This window comes from Chiroxiphia lanceolata, chromosome 3, assembly GCF_009829145.1.
Source record: "Chiroxiphia lanceolata isolate bChiLan1 chromosome 3, bChiLan1.pri, whole genome shotgun sequence".
Taxonomy (NCBI): Eukaryota; Metazoa; Chordata; class Aves; order Passeriformes; family Pipridae; genus Chiroxiphia; species Chiroxiphia lanceolata.
Window position 1 is genome coordinate 22,015,683 of NC_045639.1, and position 25,035 is coordinate 22,040,717.

The 25,035-nt window shown below is 46.0% G+C and overlaps 1 protein-coding gene across 6 annotated transcripts in view; it reads right to left on the bottom strand.

Moving 5' to 3' along the window:
• The window catches only part of PROX1 (prospero homeobox 1), a 49,455-nt gene extending 31,613 nt beyond the window's left edge, over positions 1-17,842 (bottom strand). For 2 of the 6 annotated variants that reach the window (XM_032682833.1, XM_032682832.1), the window contains exons 1-4: positions 17,678-17,842; positions 17,324-17,448; positions 8,302-10,090; positions 1,615-1,722 (exon numbers count right to left, since the gene is read on the bottom strand). In XM_032682833.1, the coding sequence (XP_032538724.1) occupies positions 1,615-1,722; positions 8,302-10,023 (1,830 nt within the window). In that variant the 5' untranslated portion in view covers positions 10,024-10,090; positions 17,324-17,448; positions 17,678-17,842. Of the gene's footprint in view, positions 1-1,614; positions 1,729-8,301; positions 10,091-16,065; positions 16,212-17,323; positions 17,449-17,677 lie in introns of those variants that run through there. The other 4 variants (XM_032682830.1, XM_032682827.1, XM_032682829.1 and 1 more) reach the window with 3 other exon arrangements.
• Positions 17,843-25,035: the final 7,193 nt, after the last annotated feature.

Below are 25,035 nucleotides of genomic sequence, written 5' to 3' on the forward strand. Positions count from 1 at the left end.
TTCGCCTTTGGACGAACGACCCCATCCCACACTGCTGGTTTGTAAAGCCCTTCTGGCTTTCTCCTGGTGCTGTATAAATGTAAGGTGGCACAAAAGCAAATTTCTGCATTTTACAGAACTTTATCAGAAGACAGTCACCACATGCATGGAAACACTCAAGTACGTATCTTCTTAAGAAGAGAAAATTAAGCAGAAACGCCAGGGAAAAAATATCTCCACTTTGGCACACCTGGATATGTGAACAGGTAGGGCGAAGGTGCAGGGTAGTCCCAGAGCAGGATCCTCCTGGGCAGCACTGCCAATGCTACATCTGCCTGTGGCAGCTCATTGGAGCAGTGTTGCCTGAAACGCTCCCTCCAATTTTTCCATTCCAGGTGGATCCACTCTGAGAGCAAACCCTCCACTTGGCCCGCTGCGCCATTTGCAGCTTTTTTTTGTGTGTGTTTAATGATTCTTGACCAGCCATTTAGCCTAGGAAGTGCTGTATTGCTTCCCCCCCCCCCCCTTTTTATAAACGTTGTCACCATCCGCTCAGCACATGTCATTGAATAAGAGGAACCTCCAAGGACACGGCTCTTAGGGGTAGAAGCGTACTGAGATGTGCAAGCAACGTTAAATGAAAAAAAATAAAAGGAAACATTGCCAAGAAACTTGACCAAAGAGAACTGATCAGCAGAAATTGGGCCAAGTTCACAACCTGTGGAATAATCTTCCACAAAGACTGAAAAAACCCATAACCCAAAAGTGATTTAAAGAAGGATTTCAGTAATTTGTTTGGGGTGGGGGGATATGTAACAAACTAATTTAAGCTAATGTAATGTTTATAAAGTTACTTAGATAATGACACCATGTATACCATTATAATCATTAAAACACAATCTATGTGTTTTTTAAAAAAACTTAGATGATTAACACAAAATCAAGTTGATGTGAAGGAACAATTACTTTTAGAAAAAAAATCAGGAGGTCCTAATATTCTGTAGAATGAGGGAGGATGCAGCTGTATGTCGACAGCTTTCATATCCTCATTTGAATAATGTGGCCTGAATCTGTCACTTTATTCATCCTCCTTATGCTCAGTGTACTCTGCATCAACAACAAATTAAGTTGTAAATAAGAGACAATCATCACTTTTGTTTTTAAGCAGCTTCTGCATGGAGAATTTCAATGTACTGTTTCTTTTTGACAGAAAGAAAGGGATTCTACACTCTGCTTATGTAAGCACAAATATGAGGAAACCAACCGAAAAGAAACAATAAGGGAGGACTTGAGAACTGCTCCAAAATGTTCTTGGAAGTGCATTTCTACTACCACAGAAATTTCCTTTTCTAATAGGATATATAATGAAAACCGTTTAATTTACTGTAATAATTATTCTTATTTTGCTCTAAAATTTTAGTGGTTTTTTTTTTTCAATTTTTAATTTAGAAACATCCGCTTTCCTCATCCAGGCACAAGCAGGGTATACCTCAACTAGAAGAACAAGTGAATGAAGTCAGATGTAACCTTTATGCACCCAGAAATATTATTAATCTCTAATATGATAACACAGTACCATTTTGTGAGTAAATACAGCATTAGTAAGGAGAAAGCAAGGGAAAGAGATTTTCTTACCTTTACGTCTGAGAAGTAAGTTTTCAGCATATTGGAACTTGGGTACCGGGTGTAAAAGAACATGAGCTTGGCCTTTTTCAAGTGATTCGGTGACAAGCCTTCCTGCATGTAGGATTGAATTAGTAAAGGAAAATTCTTTTCTTGAGAAAGATTTTTCAGAATGTACAGACCTATGAAAGTGCTCCCTCAAATACTCTACAGTTCCCCAGACTACAGGAGAAAATATTAACAGTTAAATTGCTGTGCTGTAGTTTTCTGCAAAATAGGTAAATGTGGGACGAGAGGTCACGTAACTTAAACCCTGTATTTCCTATCAATTTAGGTGCTGGGTCTCAGGGATCTTGCAAGTTTATGGATTGTGTACCATATGTATGTTCACTTGTTGCTACGGAAACAAATGCAGGAAGCATGTGCCGCAGAAAACTTATCGGAAGCTTTTTTCTCTCTCTTCTTTAGCATGCCAGTTAAAGTTTCTTTTTCTCTCAGTGTTGTGCTACTTGCACACAATAAAGCCAATGCATGTCAGACAATCAGAGGCACTTCATGATTTCGAGCAGTTTTATACAGGTAGCACATTTCACCTGTTTCATTCGCATCAATAAATTTTAACATCTTGAGTAGCTCTCTCTAATCCTGCTGCTGCTTTGCTCCAGTGGCTGCCTTGCAAATCAAAGTGAAACCTGTGATAGGCAGAGCCCCTCGGCTGCTGAATGCCCCCACCACAAATTTGTCACCTCCTGATTTACACAGTTAACTCCTTGGAGAATGAAGCTGTATTTGGGGCTAACCAATCAATACATGTGGGCTAGCAAATCAATAAATGGCCACTTACCCTATAAGGCAGCCTATTTATCCTGGAAACATCATTACCTTTTAGATCTGTAAACAGAAGCAACTAAAAGAGTTCCCAAGGGAATGTGAAGCTAACCATAACAATCTCGGCTTGCTGATTTTTCTCCCCGCTTCTTGGCTCTCTTTTGTGAACTGTGTGCTAGGACAGCTCTGGTCACATCTGTGCCGCAGGCTGGCCCTGCCATTTCCTCAGCAAATTAATGGCTTTATAATTTATCAGAAATGAAGATGCACGTGGAGAAAATCAATGTGGTCTCCACAAGGTCAATTAAGGGTTCTTCCCAGAAGCTTCTCTAAGGACTGTTTCTCCTAAACACAATTGTTGAAAAATTCACTCAGTTCACACCTTACAGTGGGGGGGAAGGTCAACCAAGTTGACAGATGCGCTGCAGCCAAGGTGCCTCTTCTGCCTTACAGCCGGGTGCACGTCAGCACAGAACATCTCACACTCCAAGCCTCGAGATGGGAAACCCAGACTAATTTTTATCAGCAGGCTACTGTTGATTAGCTAGGCTTTTTCGGCAGAATTCCCTTTTCTCTAATTCCTGAAATCTGCTGAAACCCTCTCCCTTCATTTCAGTTACAAGGTTCATTTTTAGATTAGAAAAATGTAACATTTAAAAAAAAAAAGCATTGACAATATTAGTTTAAAAACCTCTTATTATCTGGAAGTACATGGAAAACGGCTCAGCTGAACTTGCATTTTGTTTTAGATGCTTAATGATTACAAAGAAGATAATTTATGACTGACATACTTCTTGTGCCAAGAGAAGAGTTGAAAGAACCTCCAGTTACCTCCATTAGACTGATAGAGAAGTCTAAAAGAGCATTACACTCTGCAGTGCCATCTGTCAAAATACGTAAGTGAAATAATAGTAGCAAGCTGTCACCTATTGCTTAGTGATAAGAGTTTTAGACAAATCAAAACTTCTGTGCCAGAAATCCGTTTTGTTATGTGATCCTTTCAGGAAACTGGGGGTCCAAAAAGGAACTCCAACAGGAGAGAAAAAAAGTAATCTTGAGTCTCCTTAATTTGCAATTCCTCTGACGCTGACAACATGTTAATATCGGGTTTGGTGTATATTCTCTTTCAAAGTAAGCTCAAAGATGGACTTAAACTTCAAAAAAACCCTCTCGTATTTGCTGGATTTAAGCATATTAGACAGTTGTCTAAGCATTTGGATTCCTTCTGCATTTAGGATTTTTAAATATTTTCTGCTCTAATGCCAGAGGATATTGATATTGAATGAAACATGTATTAAAAGATGCTCTGAGACTCAAATTCCCAGAAATCCATTTTTTATTAAAATTATACTTGTTCTTAAGCACTTGGCAGCCTTAAAGCAATATCAAATATGCAACAAATCTGTATATCTTGATCCTAAGGTTAACGCTTTACTGTGATAAAAGATATGATCTGTAATAATATAGCAAAAAATAGTTAATGACAGACTTAAGAGCTAAGAATTAGATAACCCTTTGCTATTTCAGAAAAAAAACTGAACTGACCAATTGCTTAATTTCCTTTTTAAGTGCTTGGGCTGAAAAGCAACTGTTCTTCCAAGAAAGCACTAGCTGTTTCCAGGATACTTACACACGCACAATGACTCATGATGAAATAGATTCAGTAAACATACAGCTGTACCGAACACGAGCTAAGCCCCATTCAAGGCCAGGAAAGAAAACGAGCACAAATAAATATTAAGGAGGTAAAGGGAGGAGGGGTGCCGAATGGAACGCAAACAAGCTCTGTCCCAGCAGCTCGTGTGGCTTGTCTCAATTCTCTTAGCTATAGCTTTGTGAAGACAGATGACATTCAATTCTATGGGTAATGCAAAATAGACAATAACTGCTGAAACTTGAGCCAGCTGCCAGGTGTAAAAAAAAAAAAAAAAAAAAAAAGGAAAGAAAAAAAAAAGGACAGAAAGAAAAGATGATAAATCCATAAATTAATGAAAGACATCTGCTCGGGAACATAAAAGATCAGAGGAACAGTGTACTGCAGCTGAACCTAAAGCGGTGTTCAAACAACCTGAGAGTCTCAGTGTTGTGCATTTACACAGCACAACGTTGCCTCACCTATCGCAGCAGCAGCAGAAAAATGGCTAAACCCTAAGAAATAGGAAGTGGAAGACTGGAAACAAAACACATGGGGACAAAATCTATACAAGCTCATGCGTGTTTTAACTGGAGAAGCACAGGGGTGGCACTGCACAGCATTTGATTCATTTGCACTTCAATCCTCCCAGGTAATGCTCCTCTTTTGTAAAAATATTTTTCAGTGGAGATGATCTTTTGCTTCTGTTACTCTCAGCCTGAGCCCCCGCAAATGCTCTAACAGGCTTTTCTAGCCCACGCGTGTATTGAGCTGAAGGGAAAAGGGGTAAGAATAGGCTGTATCAGGTAAAAAATCTGCACTAGCAAAGCCAAGCTGCTCCTTAAGTTACACCTCAGGTACTTTTAATCATCGAAGCTCGAAATAGCTGCATCGCCGAGCATCTTCAAGACCCTCGGAAGAACAGACTGGCTGGAAACCATTTGTTCATCATACAGGTTTTATCAACAGCACAGAGTTATCCAGCTTGCTGTACAATCACTCCTTTTTTAAAAAAAAGTTTAATTAGTTTAATTCTAGTCAGATGTAATAACTCCTCATTTCAAAACGTTGTAATTCACTGATTACAGCTTTGACATATTGGGACTGTGAAACTTAGTCCAGTTGGATTGGAATTCTGCTTAAAAATAAATAAAATTGTAGAAAGTTGCACTAATGTTTCAAAGCCCTCCTGCCAGAGAGAGCATGCTAAAGTTCTTCACCTTTACAGATGTCTTAACAGCACACAAACTACTGTTGTGCTTCAATTTAGATCTATGCAAATGTTTTGGGACTGAACAAGGCTATTTTTCTTGAGATGCAAAGAGGATGCATGACAAAGGAAGACCATACAGAAAAACAATTCGCTGTCTGTTTCTTTTGGAATTTGAATAAAACTTAATATTTGATTAAACAGATTAGTTTGCAAAGATACAGACTGCATTCATGACCAAGTTGGGAATTCAGGCTGCAGGTGCATCTTATCTTGTTTAGCAACATACACAAACATTAACCATTTTCTTCTGCAATTCAGCAAAGAACGATCAGATACATTTTGCAGGCATTATTATAAAAAAAAAAAAAAAAGAATAAATCCCAAGAAAACAAAAATCAGGCTAGTTCGGTGTTTAACTTACTACTAAAACCTGAACTTGGCTCTATCTGCTAGTCTTCTGTTCTCATCCTGGCTGCATTGTCCAGGAAAACAGATGTTGCTTTCTGCGGGGAAGAAAGATCTGCTTCTTTCAAGAAATTTGTTGCCTATATGTGCACATTCAACCATTTAAAACAAAAGCGACCACAAACCAACCAACTTCCACACCATGCCTTTCCCTAGAAACTGTAAGCTACCTGGACAAATGAGCTGCTGCTAGGAAAAAACATCCATCCCCACAGCAGAGCAGACTATGCTGCACGTGCAGAGACATTATTTAATAAATCTGTTTGTCCCAACAGGTCTGTATCTAAACCCAAGAACAAAATGCACCCTGAAACAGCATCTAGGTGGGAAAGTCAGTGTGTTTTCCCAATGGCAGGGAAAGAAGTAGGGTAATAAAAGAGAAAGGTTATCACTGTAGCACTGAGCATTTCCCCTGGTTATATCTTGAAGCAGCAGGGGGACTCTTGCACCCCTGTTTCAGCCGAAGTAGCAAGATCATTAGCAAGTAACAGCGAGAAGGAGCAGAAGAAAGGGGGAGAGATGGCAAGAGACATGCTCCACGGGTGGCAAGGATCAAGTGCAGCCCTAGAACTACTCCTAGTTCACACACTTGGCATGTTTCATGACTCCTCACTCCTCTCCCAGGATGGGAGAACTACTTTTATACAAAAACAATTTGTATGCCACTGTCCTGTTTAGTAGAAATTAAGTGCCCTAGCCTGAGTCTTGCCCTCAGCTGCCACTCCTGTTGACCTCAGGACTGCTTTCCAAGCACTGAAGCTTGCATTTCAATATACAGATTTTGAGTTTGGAACAGCAAAAGTAACTGCCACTAACTCTGAGTGATGCTGGAGTTAGACAGACTCCTCTATTTTGCTGTAAAATGTAAATGGTAAGGAGAAGATTTCCTTGCTACCAGTGCTCAACAAGATCCTCTTTTGGTAAAGAGGTGCCTCAAACACCACGTCCACTACCAGATGGCTCTCGAAAACACCAACACCTTAGGAAGGTGCTTTCAACTATAGAACACTTTTCCCCATAGAAATGGGCCTACTCACACAGGTCAGACAGCAGCAATCTGGACTCAGACTTGACCTAAGTTACATCAAAGACTGGTGGTAACAGGCTTTGGACCTGCAGTGCCTGCCTTGTCCCAGTGGTGTCCACTACCACGGGAGGGATGGGAAGTCCAGGTAACCAGCAGGTCTAGAGCCCTGACAGGACCTTCCTGAGGATTTAACACGTCTACAGAAAATGTGGTTAAAATAAGCTAAAACCACCAGAGTTATTAATCACCTAGAAGATAACCAGTGAAGAAGCACAGCCTCAGGCAGTTGCCTTCACATGATACCCCTCAAAAGGGGACAAGTTCCTCAGCATTGCTACCATTACTCAGGTAGGGGCACAGGTATTCAATTGCAATTACTTTCATCATCTTGGGAATGAAATTAGATGCATCTGAGGCTCTGCATTTGTGCTGTTGCCTTCTGCTGGGGTCTTAGAGCTGAAAAAGTTATCAATCTACCCCTCATGCAAAATCCTCAACTTTAACATTAGGCACACATGGTATTTTATTCGCTTTCAATACATCTGTACTTTGATAAAAAACCTTTTGACCAAAAAGAACATTAGGGGAAAAGACTGAAAGCCTGGGAGGTGTTAGAGCTAAAAGAGAAAAAAAAAAACCAAAAAAAACCCCCAAAAATCTAGTACTAGTTTCCAGGAAAAAAACCTAAAAGATTATTACTATGTCTGGATATGCCTAAATAAAGGCAGAGATGGATTTTTCGCCCTAACTAAAGCCTGCTATTGAGCTAAAAAGAGAGATTTTATTATCTTTTTTTTTTTTTTAAGGAAGGGAAGTGTCCTGTAAATTTAATACAGCTGAAGTTTTATATTTAATTGTTCTCTCTAGCTTTCCAAAATAATTTGCTTTGTGTATCTTAGGACAAAAGATTTCTGTGTATGGCTGAACAGAGGTTAATCATGCATAGCAGGCAGCTGCACACGGGCTGAGTAACAGACCTCTGGGTGGGGGAAAGAACTTGATGCAGCCTGAATATATCAGTACCTGTGTCTTTTGTGCTTCATTTCCCTTATGCACTTCAGAGCTGAAGTCTCAGCAACAACCGGACTGTGGCTCTCTGAGAGCCCCAGCCATGACACCATTAACACGGGTCATGTGTTGGCCTGGCACAGGAGGCAAAAGAGGCAGCCCTGGCTGGAATGGTTTTTGGATGAGGGCAATGCCCCCTTTATCACCTCCCTGCCTGGGGAAGGATCTGCCAGCCCAGGGAAACCCACTGGCACCCAGGCTGTGGGTTTGGCTGCCTTCCTGACCCCACAGGACGGACCAAAAGGCCGGGGGAGGGCCAGTGGCTTTTTTACATGAACACCATTGCTGAAAGAGTGCTGTCAGTCAATACCACACGTTTTATTTGGCCTCACCAAGCCCCCTGCTTGCACCCCGTAAGCACCCCACTCCCGCAGCACCCAGGGAAAGCCCTGTGGCACCGGCACGGCCCCTCATCCTCTCCCACCAGCCACCACCAGGTTATGGCTCATCTTTTGAAAAGGATATTGCACTTCCCGAGTAGGGCGAGATTTCGGACATATCTTGCAGGTCGCCACACTCGGACTTTATGAGGGATAAGGAGAGGCCCTCAGCAGCACTGGGGGGGTGGGCCGGCGAGCAGGGGTGGTGATTCATGTGGTGCGATGACATCTTGGTCCTCAGGCTGGTGGTCTCCCGGGTCAGGTCAAGGGATTCAGGGGAGGCGCGCTCTTTCCCCGGGAAGGAGGCCGATGGGGCACCCAGGGGACTCTGGAAAGGGTAGGCCATGAGGGGCAGCGGGAAGGGGTGGCGGAAGGAGGAGGTGGAGAAGCCGGCAGTGGCCGAGAGCGGGGACTGGTGCAGGGAGGCGTGGTGGCCACCAGCCGGTGGGGCCGAGGCGGATTGGTCAGAGGAGTTTTTGCGGACGACAAGGGGCAGTGCCTCGGTCTGGTCGGTGGCGCCAGGCATGGGGACACTGCCGAAGGTGTCAAGGGGGTTGGGAATGATGACATCCCCAAAGCACTGCAGGCGCTGGTTGGCCGTATGAAAGTTGTGGTTCTCCCCATTGACGGCAAACCTTGCCTGTGGGATCTGGAGAGGTGGGAAGACCTGAGGAAGCTGGCGGGAGGGTTTGGATGAGAAAACTTTGACCACTGTGTCCACAACTTGAGACATGGCAGTGTTCAGCTCCTGCTTCAGTGTCTCGGCCAAGTGTTTGCCTTCAGGGTGGAAGGCATTTGGCCCTTGCTCCTTCTCCTTAGGACCTTCTCTCTTCGGCTTGTTCTCCGCTACCTCTTGCTCCCGGATGAGGGCCCGCGCCCGGTCAATGAACTGCCCTGGGTCCAGCTCACACATCTCATTGTCCGACCTGCTGACAGAGTCGCCGGCCCTCGCATCCATGGTTTCAGAGCGCATGCTGTCTTCAGACAGGTTGCCATCTTCATCATTTTCGGAGTCAGTGCTGTCGTAGATCTGGTAGAACTTCTCCTGCAGCTGGCGCAGCTGCTTCTGCATGTCCTCCAGCTGCTGCTTCAGCTGTCTGCGCTCCTCTCGCTTCTGCTCTTTCCTCGCTGAAACCAGCTGCTGGAAACTCTGCTGCTGCTGTTGTGGCAGCTTTTGCTTGCGTTTGTTTTCTCTGTAACTTTCTCGAGGACTGACGGACTGCGGAGCTATTTCTCTTTCATTTTCATTGCCCCTTAATGCCACGCTGGGGGAATGGCTCATACCCCGAATTATATTCTCAACCCGGGCGCGTTTAGCTCTCAGGTGCTCGTCGCATAACCGATCCACATCAAACTGGCTCATAGTTGGCCTGCCAAAAGGGGAAAGACACTCTTGGGGGCTGTCTCTTGAAGAGTTGCTGCATACATCCTCCTGATGTACTTCTGAGCCTGTACTAGAGAGACCGCTGGCTTGGAAACTGGGCTCCGTGCCACCATTTTTGTTCATGTTATTTTTCAACAGCTGGGAAATTATGGTTGCTCCTGGAAAAGGCATCATGGCATCTTCATATGAGTTCGCCCTCTTCAGCAGCTTGCGGAGTACATTTGACTTTTCCCCATCTGCATGCTGCACCACTGAATACTCGACATCCTGCTCTGAACCTTGGGGATTCATGGCACTAAAAAACGTTGCTCTTGCCTTTGCAAAAAATGCAGATGCTGTCCCTACCGTCCTTTTCACTCCAATGTCAACTCTTCTTCTCTTGGTTTGCCTGCTTAAGAGGGCTGTGCTGTCATGGTCAGGCATCACTGGACTGTTATTGTGCCATCTTCAAAAGCTTGTCAGCTGGGCTCAGCTCAAGAATCCTGGGACCCTGGCCAACAGAACAAAAGGACTGATGAATCATTTTCTTTAAATTTCTCCAAATTTCCTGACCTCAATCCTGAATAAAATGCAAAATGCATAGGCTCTGGGATTTATGGCACATTACAATTATTGCAATTTATTATGCACTCTGCTTGAAATGAAACATTTTTAAATATTTCTGCTCCACTGGTTTAAGATGGATTAAGATTTAAAAAAGCAAAAACTGCTTAAGCACCAGTAATATGATTCTCTTGCACAAATGCCTAAAATGATACTGTTTATCTTCAGAAGAAAGAGTAGATTAGAAGAACACAGCCTCTGACAACCAATTGATTAAATTTAGGGCATTGAGATACATGTTACAAAAGAAGATGAAAGTATTCTTTATTTAAGATATATTGTTAAAACAAGAAATTGTATAAAATTTGGATTAAAAAATTCAATTGCAATGTAAAAATGCAATATTAGTTTTTATTTTTAAAGAGAGATAAAACTGATAAATTGTTTTAACATTTAAAGGTTAAAACAACAACTTTCATACAATTGTAGGTAAGGTGGTATATGTGTATGTGAAAGGCAAAGAAATCATAGACGCACTCAGGCTTACAGTGGGGGGAAAACCTCTTAAATCATTAGGAAAACATTTATTCAGCAAAACCAAAATGCATTAAAATATGATATGGTCAGGACTATAGTATTTATAGAGATGTGATCGAGTAAAGGCCAAAATGTATTTTGTTGACATAGCCTCCTATGTACCAGTGACTAGCCACGACAGTGTTTCGAACTCCCCATCCATTCCTTCCCTTTTTGCAACTCTCCAAGCAAACTCCGCTATGAAAGGCTGGATATTCTGTATTTCATACACTAAAATACATGATGTAAAATTTTTTCCATAGCAGAAACAAGGCATGTTCAGTGTCACATCTCTCTGCTTTAGAAAAATCTCCAAGAACAATATCTGAAATGCCCAGTGAAGCCCTTCTTACATGTAGCATTTTGAATACACAGAATCTTATTTCCTGTGACATGCAGAAAAGATGAGAAAAAATACGGGAAGATGAAAGAAATAACATCAATCAGCTGCGTGAGAAAGGAAGATACCTTCTCTTTATATGAACTCTCATTGTTTCCCAGGAACACAGCATAAAAAGATAACACACTTCCTTGCATTTTGTAAAAGGCTCTTGACATAATTTGTGACTTATTAACTAGTGATGCTAAACTCACATCGCACATAAAGCATTAGACACTTTTTCCTGTTTCTTACAATTTAACAGTGACGAAAATTAAAATATTTTTCATGCAACGCTTATCTAATATTAAACTTTACATTTGCTTAACAGAGCACAGTCTTCACAATAACAGGGTATATTGCCAAAGGCAGCATGCAGACTTTTTGGAATTGCTCCCATCTCTTTCGGTTCACCTGTAAAAACATCTACGTGCTCCCTAGGACTGCATCTGTGGCTAGTTTTAAAGAATGACTATCCATGCAAATAGGCATAATTTCAGCATGAAATAATCTGTAAAATCAAGACAGTAGTCAATGCTTAGTTTGCAACCAGGACAAAAAAAAAAAAAAAAGCTTTTAATACTTAGAAACATTACATTTATTCTGCAGCCTTTGCCCATGTATTCTGGATGTACTAAAAGAATTTTCAGAGATTTGGTGTCAGAGACAGTTATGCAAGGGACATACTGTTTGTTTACATTACTGTTCCTTGCATATAGGAGAGCAAAAAAATGATAAAAAATATATTAAAACCCAAAAATGTAATGAATTCAAATGGGGAATCCAGAGCCTTACACTGTTATCCGGTCACTGTCTTCAGAGATCTTTCCTTATCAAGAAGTACATTAAGCAAGTTAAGTTTGGCTACCTCACGATAATGATAAAATAACAAGGACTTCTGTTGCAGGGGCCCAATTCTGCCACCTGCACACCAGGGAGCATCCCACCCTGCAAGCAACTCCCCTGGAGTCCAGAGGGACAAAAATCCTGTTACGTGCAAGGGGTAGGGTCAGGCCCTGCTTGGTAGCATGTGCTGTAAAAGACTGCCTCCTGCTTTCTCTCAATTGACGCAAACGCAGTTTTTCAAGCGGCAGAATCAGGCTCTTACAATTAGAACTTTATCTAAGAAAAAATAAAATGAGGAGTTGGGATTTCAGAAAGGTTGTTTTTCTAAAGAACTGGTCAAGTCCTCGGAGGGTGGAAAGGGATGACCATCACCAGGGTTTTTATGTAGGTGACACTGGCACAGAATAAACCAGAGTCAAGGTTGACCTTTCAGTCTAATGGTGTTCATTTGAAAGTGGTCTGAACTAATTGAAAGATAACCAAAAGAGCTCCTGCTTACTGCACATAAGATATTCTAAAGCCATCCACCACACAGATACTACTTGCCAATATGAAAAAAAACCAAACCAGAAACAAAACCCACCAACACCGAAAACCTTCACGCTTTTCCTTCCTTTTCTGTAGTGAAGCTATGCTTGATTGAGAGCCAGCAATACATTCCCAGACTCACACCAAAAACCTCATGACAGGTTTCAAGTTTTGCACGTTTCCCAGAAAATTCGAGGTGCCTGACCACTGTTTCCCTCTCTCTTGCCCAATCCCAACCAAGGACACACATGGGGAGGGCTTGCTGTACCCTTGAGTCAGCAGCTCAGGAAACAGGCTGTCCTGAACCAGGTTGGAAGGTCATTGCCACGCATCCTTCCTCCCCAGTGTCCATTTCCCTCTCCCCAAGCCCCTGTACCAGCCACTGCTCACCAGCCCATTCCTGCCACTGCAAACATGCGGCAGGAGGTGTTCCAGAGCAATGTCCTCTCCTTCCCTCGATGGAAGCTGAAAGCATCAGAGTTATCGTACACTTAACCTGGGTATTAAGCAACATCTCCCATTTGCCCTGGTGTTATCCTGAGCCTACAGACCGCCAGCTTTAAGGCTTACGTGCCTTTCAGCTTAAATATGAGAAATAGTTCTACTTCAGCCCAACAAAACAGAATGGGTATTGAACGGTCAGTTAATATTTCAGTCTCAGAGGACCAAAACCAATTCGCACTCAAGGGAAGTGGAATGGCATGTACAGCGGGATGCAAAATCCCAGCCACGACAGGCAGACTTCAAGACTGATTAGATTAGAACTGAATAAATAAGGAACTCTTGGGAAGGGGGGGAAATAATTAGGAAGTGTGTGTCCTTTATGTAGTACCAGTACTTTGGCTGCACGTTGTCTCAAAACTATATTTCATACATCTAATGTCTGTGTGCAGCTATCGAGAAAAATATGTTAGTAAGATAGCTTAGGTTGTCAAGATCTGTGTAGAAATATTCAGAAGCGCCACACATTTCTTTCTGAGTTACACAGTTTTAAATTTTTGAAGGTTAAATTTGGTTTATACATCACTTTTGATTCTCCTTGCATGCCAAGTGTAGTTTATGTTAAATTTACGGGACACATCTCAAACCTCAACTCGCACGGTGTGGCTTTCTCAGAAACTGAACATTTTCCATGCCCATGTAATTAAAAATCATACCATGGGCCTCAGCACTTTCTATGTCCATCCATAAACATAGCAATAGTATTTTATTTACAAATTTAAGAAGATATGATTACAATGTAGCTATGAATAACCTCTTAACAGCACAGCAGCTACAGACATGGGTTTATTTCAGATCCATTTGATATGCATTGACATTTTAAATGGAAACAGATTAATTTCTAGGTCTCCAAGAGTTACTCTTATCAAACCTTTGGCTAGAACAGTCCTTAAAAAGGAGTATGATGTCAGGTATTTAACTGCACTCACTACAAATAAATCAATTTCTGTAATCAATTTTGTTAACTCATCTTGATCTACAAAGACGATGATCATTTTCTCCTAGATTAATTCATACACCTATGAGATGCAAAGGAGATGTAAATTCAAATTCACCCTTGTCAGCCACTTTGAAGATCCCTAGCCTAACCTAAACAGCCATTAAATACACAGCAGCAAAGTGCTAAACTTGACGGATATGCATGGACGAATTCAAGGAGATATCAGTTTCTAGAGCTGCAACCGTTCCTATCTTTTCACAAGCTGACTACTCTGGTCCAGCATCTGCCTGCTTCGTGTCAGCCCATTATCGAATACTACACAAGAAATTCAACATGCTTCTGCTAATAGAAATATTTACATCTTTAACGCGGTACATGGGGTATGGCTTTGCCAGAATCAGCCAAGAAGCGCAGGATGAAAATTACTCCAGTCGACAGCATTTCATGCACAAAACCACAGCTAAAATTCGAAGAACAGATGACATCTATTCACCATAGATCTGTTCAGTGCTAAAATCACGTCAGCCACTAATGAGAAAGTACTACCTTTTTGTACAGCTCAGACACAAGTTTTCTTGGGGAAATGGTTATCTAACTCCCTTAGCTGAGATGTCTAATCAAAGAATCTGAAACAAGGCAGCAACGATGAGCAACTATTTGTGCAGTAGTAGCTACTTTATTAGGATTTCTCCACAAGAAGAGGAAGCAGCAAAAATTAGAGTTTGATTTACTTCAAAATTATGCTGCCTGCTCTTTAGCCTTAAAGAAGAAAGCAACCCTTGTCTTATAAATTTGGTGATACCGAGGGCCCAATCCAACAAGGTATTCAGCAATTCCTGTGAATTCGAAACATTGCAATTCCCTTCAACTACAGAGCTCACTAACAGGAGGGATTCGGTATCTCACTAGTTCAGGCCTTTATTTTGGGGAGATACAGGGCCCTCCATCATGCAGCCGTGCTCGACACTGCTCGACAAAACAGATTTTTTGAATGAGAAAAAGAAATCAAGCTGCTCAAACTAGAAAACTGAAAACATTTTCCTCCTCTCAAGCCAGTTTGGTCCTTGTTATTTCACTGATCGTGAAGAAAATAACTCACATGGCTCTGTGTAGAGACAATACTGAAACATTCTCAAGATTCCTACTACAAATTCAGCCCAAGTTTTTCAAGATATTATTTTTTCCATGCTACACAATGTCGTTAAATCACAGATCTTGAGTTACTTAATTTAGCAGTTACGCTGCACTTTGAGTCAGAATAAATCACTATTTAGAAACTACAAATTGCAGGATTTACAATTCTGCCCTGAATCAAATTAAACTTTTCAATTTCAAAATGTGTCCATTCTTATGAATACCTTAATTTATCAAGTGAACATAAAATAGATGAATTATATAAACTGAGAGGCCTCAGAGTTCAACTGGCAGGGAAGTTAACAGTATATACGGACAGTGCGATTCAGCGAATGCAAGATACTTTACAAAAATAGGGAGTTGTTAGTGAAAAGTATATACATTGTATGTTTTATCACAGTTTAACTCCTGAAATGTTGATACTCTGTCTACCCTTGAGTATTAATAAACATTTCACAGTATGTGATATTGCTGCTAAAGGTAAGCTCTGGACAAAAAGCAGATAAAATAAATGCTAAATGAGCTGCAGCGATCATAAACTTTATGTGACTGATGGCAACTCACGGAAAAACTGCGAGAAGAAGACATAAAGGATATGTGCCACATGCAAATCTACGGGCAAGGAAACTGCCTCCGTATAATTCATCCTGCATACTGCCAAACCTCTAAAGGCGATGGAAGTGACAAATAATCTGAGCTTTTACACCTCGCGGTGACACAGACGTGCACAGGACCTTCTGCCACCGAGCAATGGCCCCGGATGCGTGGATGCCTTCCACGTGCTCCCCACCCGTCCCCAGACCCGGATGAGGGTTTTGGGGTGACACTGGCCACGCAGCCAGAAACGCCATGGGGTTTGCTGAGCACTCGGGACCTGTGGGAAACTAACGGGTTTCCAAAGCTCGTGCTGGCAACTTTTACCCGACATTCAAGGGCACCTCTAGTCTGCAGCCGTGTCTGCCAGCCCTGACTGACATCCCCTACTTTGTCAAAGGCATTAAGTTAATACCCCCCGTACCTGCCCTTCCGCGGACGGGGCACAAACACGCGGACGCGACGGTGGCCCCTCCGGGAGCTCCATCCCACCTCGGCCGCGCCTCCCGCGTCCGCCTGCGGACACTGATTCCCGACCCGCTTCCCGCGGCTGACCCCGTCACCCAGGCTTTCTCCGGCACAGGGAGGAGGCGGCGGCCGGGACCCCCCGCGTCCCGCTCCGCAGCCGCCCCGCTCGGCGCGCACCTGCCCCGCCGCCCCTGCGGGCAGCGCCACGCACCTGCCCGCGCCCCCCGCACCCCCGCCCCGGCCCTGCGGCCCTGCCCTGCCCCGCCAGACGCCGCGCAGCGACCGCGGGGGGTACGCCCAACTTTCTCCCTCTCTGCAAAGAGACGAGGGCCCCGGGGCGGCCCCGCTCCGCCCCCGCGGAGCGCCCGGTGCCGGCGAGTCGTGCCCCGGTCGCCCGTCGGGCCGCCCGCTCCTGTCGGGCCCCGCGTTCTCAGCGCCCCCCCCCATCCCGGGCCGCGCGCCCCCAGCGCAGCCCTGCGCGCCCCCTCCGCGCAGGCCCCACGCCCCCCAGCACCGCTCCCTCCTGCGCTTTAACTCCGTGCAAACACATGGCAAAGTGCGCCGGGTCACTCAGCCGCTAAACAGAAAATCGAAAAAGCCAAGAAAGATCTCCATCAACGGCTAAGAAAGAATTAAATCCCCCCCGGAGGAAAAAAATCAACAAACAACAACCAAACAAACAGAAAGTACCAATAATCCTAATCTTTTCCCAGATCAAGGCTCTTATCCCGCGACTTGCATTTGATCTCTTCTCATGTGCTCGCTACCTACCACTCAAATCCCATTTTCTATACATTTCCACGATTCGCAACTCGTCCCACTCTTGGAAATGAAAAAGTAATTGCAAGGCTAAGAAGAGTAAGAATAAAAAGTCCCTGTCCTTCCCGGCTTGGGTTAAAAAGGAGAAGTAGCGACATGCAAATGACAGGCAAATTGGAAGAGACAAAAAGCAAGGCAGCTATAATAAACAGGACAAAGAGGAGGCTCGGAGGAGCGGAGCAGGAGTTTAAAGCGGGGATGGGGAACTTCGGCGGGGACGGGAGGAGGAGGAGGAAGCTCGGAACAACAAAAAGCCAAATACTCGCTGCGTTTTCCGTCCCCGCAAAACTGCCCTCCAACCCACGGAATAAAATAAAGAGCGGTCCACAAAAGGTGGCAGCGAGAGAGCGAAGGAGAAGGGGGGAGGATCACCTAACAACGAGCAGGTCACTTACTCTTCAGCCCTGGGCAGGCTACGGTGAGCGCTCCATCGGGCTCCTTACCGCTCACAAATCCTTACCGCTTTATCTACCGGGGAATTAAAACTACTCAGCTAATAAAGTCACTGCAAATTTGCCCCCTGGAAAAAGAAGCACAGGTTTGATAACGGTGATCAGTATTTTGCTGGGGATTTCATCACCCCCACACCCTCCCCCCATTCCCCCGGACCATTTAGAGCAGCCCAAGCAAGTGCGAATTAAAAAAAAAAAAAAAAAAAAAAAAAAAAAAAATTTAAAAAAAAAAAGACCTGAAAAGGCCGAGAAAGCGGGGAGGGACGGAGGGGGCGCGAAGGGGGAGCGGGTACTTACTCCGTGCAAAGGCGACGAAACTGAGCCTCGCTTTTTTTTTTGCCGGTGGAAAGACAGAAAGGGCGACACGCACACGCACATGCACACACACACACACACCACCCGCGCCCCGCACACGCACACACGCACACGCGGACACGCGCGCGCAGCCGGCGAGCCCCGCCGCTGATGAATATGATAATCGGGCGAGGGAGGGCGAGTGAGTGCGGGCGGGAGTGAGTGCGGGCGGGCGGGCAGGCAGCGGCCGCGGGGCTGCGGGCGCGGAGCGCAGCGGAGCGGCGGGTGCGGAGCGGGGGCGGCGGGAGCGGTGCGGGGCAGGGCTGGGCTGGGCTGGGCTGGGCTGGCCGAGCCGAGCAGCGCTCCGCACCGCCACAAGATTTACTTTAAGACACAGCTGAAGGAAACAGGAAGACTAGACGTCACACTCGGAGTGACGTGGGCCCGGCCCGGCGCCCAATCGGGAGGCTCCTTGGGACGGACGGGGGGGACGGGGAGAACTTGGCAGGAGCGGGGAGAGAGGAGAGGGGAGCGCGGGGGGGTTGGGGTCGCCCCGCCCCGCCCCCGCGGGAAGGTGGCGGCGGCCGCGCACCTGCAGCGGGCACGGACGGACGGATGGACGCGGGGCTGGAGCGCCGGCAGGAGCGGCCCGACGGGGCGCCCCCCCTCACCTCCACCGTGCACGGACAAGGGACGGAGAACATCCGCCCCGCATGGAGGGGGGTGGGTGAGAAACTTTAGGAAAATCCCCCCCGCGTGAGCGAGGGGTGCTCTGCGGTGCCCCATGCGGTAAAGTTTTCCATCTGGGGAGACTTCCGCAGATGCGTGCCGAGGCCCCAGGGTGCGCCTGTTTCACGGTTTTAAGCATCGTGGGATGGAGCAAAACCTCGTTCGCGGGTGCTGCCCCCCGACGCGGGTCACAAACTTTAGGACAATTGGGCCCATGGCCGCCCACTCCCCAACTCGGCGTCCCTCACCGCCGCGCGTCGCGGGGCTGTCAGCGGGAGCCGCGCGGGCACTTCCCACGTGGGAGGCAGGAAATAAACACGAAATCGAGCATCAGGTTGCGGCGCGTGGAACAACCGGCGATGCTGGGACACGGGTGTTCAGTGCTGGCGGCCACAGCCCCCTGCGCAGCACGCACCAAGTTTCGCTCAACTTAAACCCATCCTAGCGCGCTCCCGGCCTGCTCCGGCTGGAAAGCTTTGGGGGGGGGGGAAAAATTGAGAAATAAAAAGTGGATCTTCCCGGCAGGTCAGGGCTGCGATCCAGACCGAAGTTTGCCGGGCGCGCGTTGTCCCGCCGTGAGCGCGGGTTTCAGAGGTGCAGGGCAGGGAGCACCCGCACCCCCTCCCCGGCTGCGCGGTCGCTGCCGGCGGGGAGGCGAGGCTGTACGACGGGAAACAGCCTCAGGCTCGGGGGCGGCCGGGCAATACACCAGAGAGAGGGAATAACGTCCTGCAGAGGGCCGGGCGGCAGGTAAGGACGGCGCTGCCTCTCCGGGCCCGTCCGCCCACCCCTCGGGGCGGCCGTCGTGCGCGGCGCCCGAGCCGGCAGGAGAGGGACTCCCGCGTGGAGGGAAGAGCCCCAGTGGGATGAGGACAGGCAGGGCAGGCGCGGGCGGCCCCTGTCAAAACTTGAGCCGCCACTCTGTGCCAGCGGCAAGGGGCCGGGCCGCGCCTCGCCCCCTGCGCACCCTGCTGCTGCTGGCGCGGCCAGCTGCTCCGCTTGTCTCAGCTTCCACTGTGAGGATCTGTCTCACTATAGGAGAGCCTAGGAGAGTCGCGGCGCGCGTGGGTGCGGACAGCAGGGCACGCTGAGAAGGTTGCCCTGCGCGGCAAAAGTTTGGGAGCTGGCCTGGTCAGCAAACCCGCCCCCCGGTGCCAGACCTGCCCTGCCTGCGGTGGCGAAACGCTTGTCTCCCTGCGGCGGCCGTTCTCCCCGCCGAGCGGCGGGGAGTGGGGGTCACTAACGCGAGTGGATGGGTAAAGGGACAGACCACCCGCCGCCGATCACTAAGACGGGACCCCGCCGCGTTGCCGGAGCTGCCGTTGGGGAGCTGTTCCGAGTTAAAAAATTACATGTCCCTGCCTGTGTCCGGCCGGCGGATCGCTAGGAGATGCAGCCAGTAACACCCGCCCTGGAGCCTGGCACCGGTGCGAGGAGAAACCTTTCGGGGGCCGCCGGCAGCGCCGGCTTCTCACCGGCGCCGCGGCGCCCGGCACGTCGGGGCTCACACGGCGGGCAGGCGGATGGGAGCCCGGCCGCTCTCACCGCGGTCCTCCCGGCCCCCGGGGCAACGGAGAGACCCGCTCCCCTCCGGCGTCCTCGCAAGCCCTGCCGTGCCGTTTTCCGAGGCCTGGCCCGGGGCCGGCGCTGACCACCCCAGCACTGTTAGTGACCGCGAATCCCCGGTGCAACGAGGGACTCTCCCCTGCCGTCACTTTTCTCCCCCAGTCCGAGCGCCGGGCGGCCCCGCATCGGTGCCCGGTGCCCGCGGCGCCCTCCCGGCCCTGCGAAAGCCCCTCCGAGCCGGGACGGCTGTGCCGCGAGTGCTTTTAACGTGACACCTTTAGAAACAGGATCACCGGGCCCTCCGCGGGGAGCGGCGAGGCCGGGGCGGCCCGACGGGAGCGGCCGGGGCTGCGCTGGGCTCCGCGGGCGCGGATGGGCGTCACGGCCCGGGACAGATCCCCGCCTGCGCTGGTCGAGGTGACGCGCTCAGCCTGCGGGTGTAGCTGTAAGTGCTGCAGGGGCTGCAGGACAAGGGTGCAGAAGTGTGTCTGGACGCAGGGGCAGATAGGCTAAATTTGGCGGTGGAATGACTCGCTTGGATTCTTCCTCCCCCTTTCCTTTTCCTTCTTTCTTAATTTGATTTTTGTTTTGGTTTGGTTTTATTTTGTTTTTGTTTTAAAGTACACTAAGGTACACGTAGAGAAGAAGCTGAATTGTGCAAATGCAAATTAATAAATAGTTGCCTTTGACACTGAGCTTGTCAGCACCAGGGCTCTCCTTAACTTCAACCACTGTTAATTTACTCAAAAGAGAAACTGAGGCTCTGCAAGTGAAGTGGTGTCCCCAAGGTCACACAACAGAGCAGTGGCAGCCAACCTGGCCCCAACCATGGGCACCTTGTATGCAGGCTTCCTACTATCATCTGGCCCTGCTACTCCTTTCCGTATCTGCTTGCAGGTTACGTTCCTCCAACCCAATGTCTTGCTACTTTTCCAAGTCTAAGCACATCGACCCTACTACCTGCCATACCAGTAAGCCCAACTGGAATGAAATACACACTTTCCACTCGTCCACCATCTCAGGCACTGAGTGCTCCAGACTCTCTTAATCCTGGAGGATAGACAGCCCCTTAAGGAATGTAAGCTGATGATTCAAAGCTCAGCAGTAAAAGTAGTTCCCCACCCATCACCCAAATTTTAGAGGTGGAGGAAAAACTGGTTTTCCTCAAGAATTTAATCCTTCAAAAAGGGTCCATGCCAGCAGCTCATGTTCAGGATTTGTAGCAAGCAAAGCTATCCCTGGTGCCTTCTTCAGGGCCTGGTGGCTTGGGCAGTGTCAGGACAGCCTCTGACTGGTGTGTATGGTTGTGTGGCTGTTTCTATCCCTTGCAACCCCCAGTCCCTTGACCGACTGCAAGTGTGGTCCCCACTAGTGACCTGTTAGATTCCAGTCTGTCTGCAAACTCCTGTAGAATTCCCAGATCTTTTTCCTAGTAATTAATAGATCATACAGTGCCCACTAGGTCCTCTTCTTGGCCATTAATAGATTATAAGGAATTCACAATATTTATTTTTTGAGTTATGGCTGTTTCGGACCCAAACAAAAAATAATCTATGTTCACAAAGTTTGGATGCAAAGCTTGGGCATGCTCAGGTTTGTGGGTTCTCTTCTCCTGCCCCTCTGCCTAATGCTTGGTGTGCGTCACAAACTTCAAGTCAAAATGCTACCTGTCCTCCAGATATGTAGGTTGTCAGTTCTATGTTCAACTGCAAGGTTTGTCCCAACAGAAAAAATACTCCAAATTTTGGTGTTTCTGAAAAGTTTTGCTGCAAGCTGACAGCTTCCTGTGCTTGCATTTTTTTCTTTAAGGGAAAAAAAAAACAGATGCAAGAAACTTAGGAAAACTTTTGCATTGTGCCCATGACCATGGGTGATTCCTCTGCCCCTTTGGAGTCTGACAACAAAATTGAAAGTGACAGGGGTATATTGTTGAAACTGCCTTTTCTTTGATCATTTTCCTTGCTGTGTCTGTTCCAACTAAACGAGGGAACAGGGCTACGAATACATATCAGATTTTCTTTTTTATTCTCTTTTTTCTTTTCTCCTTTTTTTTTTTTCAGGGGTGGGGAAGGTCCAAGTACGCTCGTGCATAAAAAGAACACCCCACAACCACAACGATCTGATTCTGCTCTTATGCTGATGTGAATTAAAAATAACTGTACTGATATCAATAAAGCATCATCAGTGTCTGTGAGAAAGAGAAGAACCGGGTGCCTAATGTGTGTAATTACTGAATTTAGAGCCTTTCCTTACTTCCCTTTGCCTGGCTCCTCCTTTTGAAAGGGAAACCTTTGGAAGAAAATGCCTTTAACCTGAAGAGTGAACGCAACCTAGGTGATTCAACAGAGTGCAAATTAATTCAAGAACCTGGTATTGAAGAAAATAGAACTGTTAAAAAATACAATAATTAACCGACCCCAAAACAACAAAAAACGTCACAACCTCCAGAGAGGAGAAAGTGAACTAAACTAATCCTATTAAACGTGGTAACATGTTTCTGTGCAACTCGCGGAGAGATTAAGCACAGGAAAAGGGATAAGTGCTGCTTCAGTTTCACTAAACTAATGTGACAACTTGTCATTGGAAATCTTTACAGCTTGTTAGCAGATGACTAGCTGATTCAGATATGTTTTCTACCATTTCCTTTGTGTCTGGGGGTGATGTTTTTTTCTTTCCTGTTCCTTTCTTATCCATACTGCTTTATTTTGCTTTTTAATCCTTCATGTCTCCTTCAAGTCAAAACATTTAACTTGCTTTAATCAATATTTTGTTTTGAAGATGTCCCTTGACCTTTTGTTTGTGCAAATTAACCTTCAAGGGCAACTCATTCATTCATTAACCTCAGTGGGATGCCATATCCCTTGTACATGGCATTTTAGGATGCATAAAACATTTATGAATGTTTAGACATATTGCAGTGAATGACTGTGATACTGCTCTGGTTACTACTACTGCTACTGTAATACATTAGTTTTCCACCCATCCTTCCTTCCTTCCTTCCTTCTTTCTTTCTTTCTTTCCTGTTTCTCTCTTTCTCTATTTCTTTTTTTTCCTTTCTTTCTTTCTTTCTTTCTTTCTTTCTTTCTTTCTTTCTTTCTTTCTTTCTTTCTTTCTTTCTTTCTTTCTTTCTTTCTTTCTTTCTTTCTTTTATTTCCTCTTTTTCTCTTTCTCTCTTTCTTTCTTTTCCTTTCTTTCTTTTCCTTTCTTTCTTTTCTTTCTCTCTTTTTTCTTTTCTTTCTTTCTTACTTCCTTTCTTCCTTTCTTCCTTCCTTTCTTCCTTTCTTTTCCTTCCTTCCTGTCCTTCTTTTCCTTCCTTCCTGTCCTTCTTTTCCTTTCTTTCTTTCTATGCTTTTCTTTCTTTCTTTCTATGCTTTTCTTTCTTTCTTTCTTTCTTTCTTTCTTTCTTTCTTTCTTTCTTTCTTTCTTTCTTTCTTTCTCTCTCTCTCTCTCTTTCTTTCTTTCTTTCTTTCTTTCTCTCTCTCTTTCTTTCCTTTTCTCTGTCTCTCTTGTCTTCTCTCTTTTTTCTTACTTCAGATGTTTGTGTACATATGGCAAGCAAAATAGCTAATCTGGGAGAACTTTTAGCATTAGCAATTTCATTTAAAAAACAGGTGTCTGAATGATTCAGAAACATATGCTGAGTCCTCTCGTCTCCTCTCCTCTCCCTCTCTCTCTCCCTCTCCCTCTCCCTCTCCCTCTCCCTCTCCGTCTCCCTCTCCTCCCACCCTTCACTCTTTCCCTGAGCCCTCCCCCAGCAGCAAAGGCATGATCATTGAGTAAATGGAAAAAAACATTTTACAACATTAAAGGAAGACTGTTTAGAAAAGGAAGGCCCTGCTGTGGTGTAGAGGAAGCCTGTTTATTAACACTGGACACCTCTTATCTCAGGCAGCTCCAGATGGATGTCCCCTTGGTAATTCCCACTCTGTGCCAAGTGGGGTTAAGCAGGGTAACCACCTTGACGTGGGCTGGTGATCACCAGGGGATCATCGACTCCTTCAGAGAGAAATTTTAGGAGCAACTTAGGTTGGGGGAGGGAGAGCTGTCACGCTTTAGCATAAAAAGCTTGCACGTGGCCAGATTTACCTTTGTGGCTGTAAATCGCTTGCTGCCTGGGACAGAGCCAGGTTTTGATTGAGAGATAAAGTAGTTCAAATCTGTCAATAATTAACTGTCACTCAATTAAGGCTTTCTTAACAAATTAGCACTTGGTAGCACCTAGGGTACAGGTTTTTCATGGGAAAAGGCTGATAGAGTGATGTTGGCCATTAAGTTTGCCCACTGAGTATCAGCTAATGTCCTGCTCAATTTAAACACCACTGTGTAAATTTGGTGAACTGGTTCCCAAACCCCATTTCTGCCAAGTTGTGTTTAAGATTAACCATTTGTGCCTTCCCAAGCTCAACATTGCAGGACAGTCTTTGCTGAATAAGAGAGCTATCCCTGATTCATCACAATTTCCTGTCTGTCAGCTCTGAAGAAGTGCCCTGATGTGAATGAGGCTGTAGGCCAAAATTTACAGAAATTAGGTGGAGCTCCCCTAATACCCTGCAAGTCACTTGGAACTCTTTCCCTTGAAGAAGAGTTACATAGTCTGCCTCCAGTGTAAGCCAGTGTGATATGTTTCTCTTTCTCACAGGACCTTGCTCTTAGCCAACCTGTTCCTTCCGCTGGGTTAGTGGGAAGGTTGAAAGGGAAAACATTTCCATCCATTGGTGTTTCTCTGTTAGCAGACATTTTACCTGTTCCCTTTCAGCCCTCTCTGAACTAGTAAAACCATAGATATGACATCCCACTCTTCCTCTTAATTGTCCAATCAGAAATTAAAAGTGAATGTCAGATGTCAGTCAGAGCAAGCAGAGCCATTCCAGTTTATATCAGTTGGTCTCCCTTGGATTGACACTGCCAGGATTGGAATTCCCTTGGTACATTAATTTACAGCAAACTGCAGACTCTGGAAGTGGTGATCATTTGTCACATCAACCCTGCTGAGGAAGAATCTGCCTCTTGTGAGTCAAAAAACCCTTTGCTCTCGGTCAGCATTGAATTCTGGTGTCACGCACAGT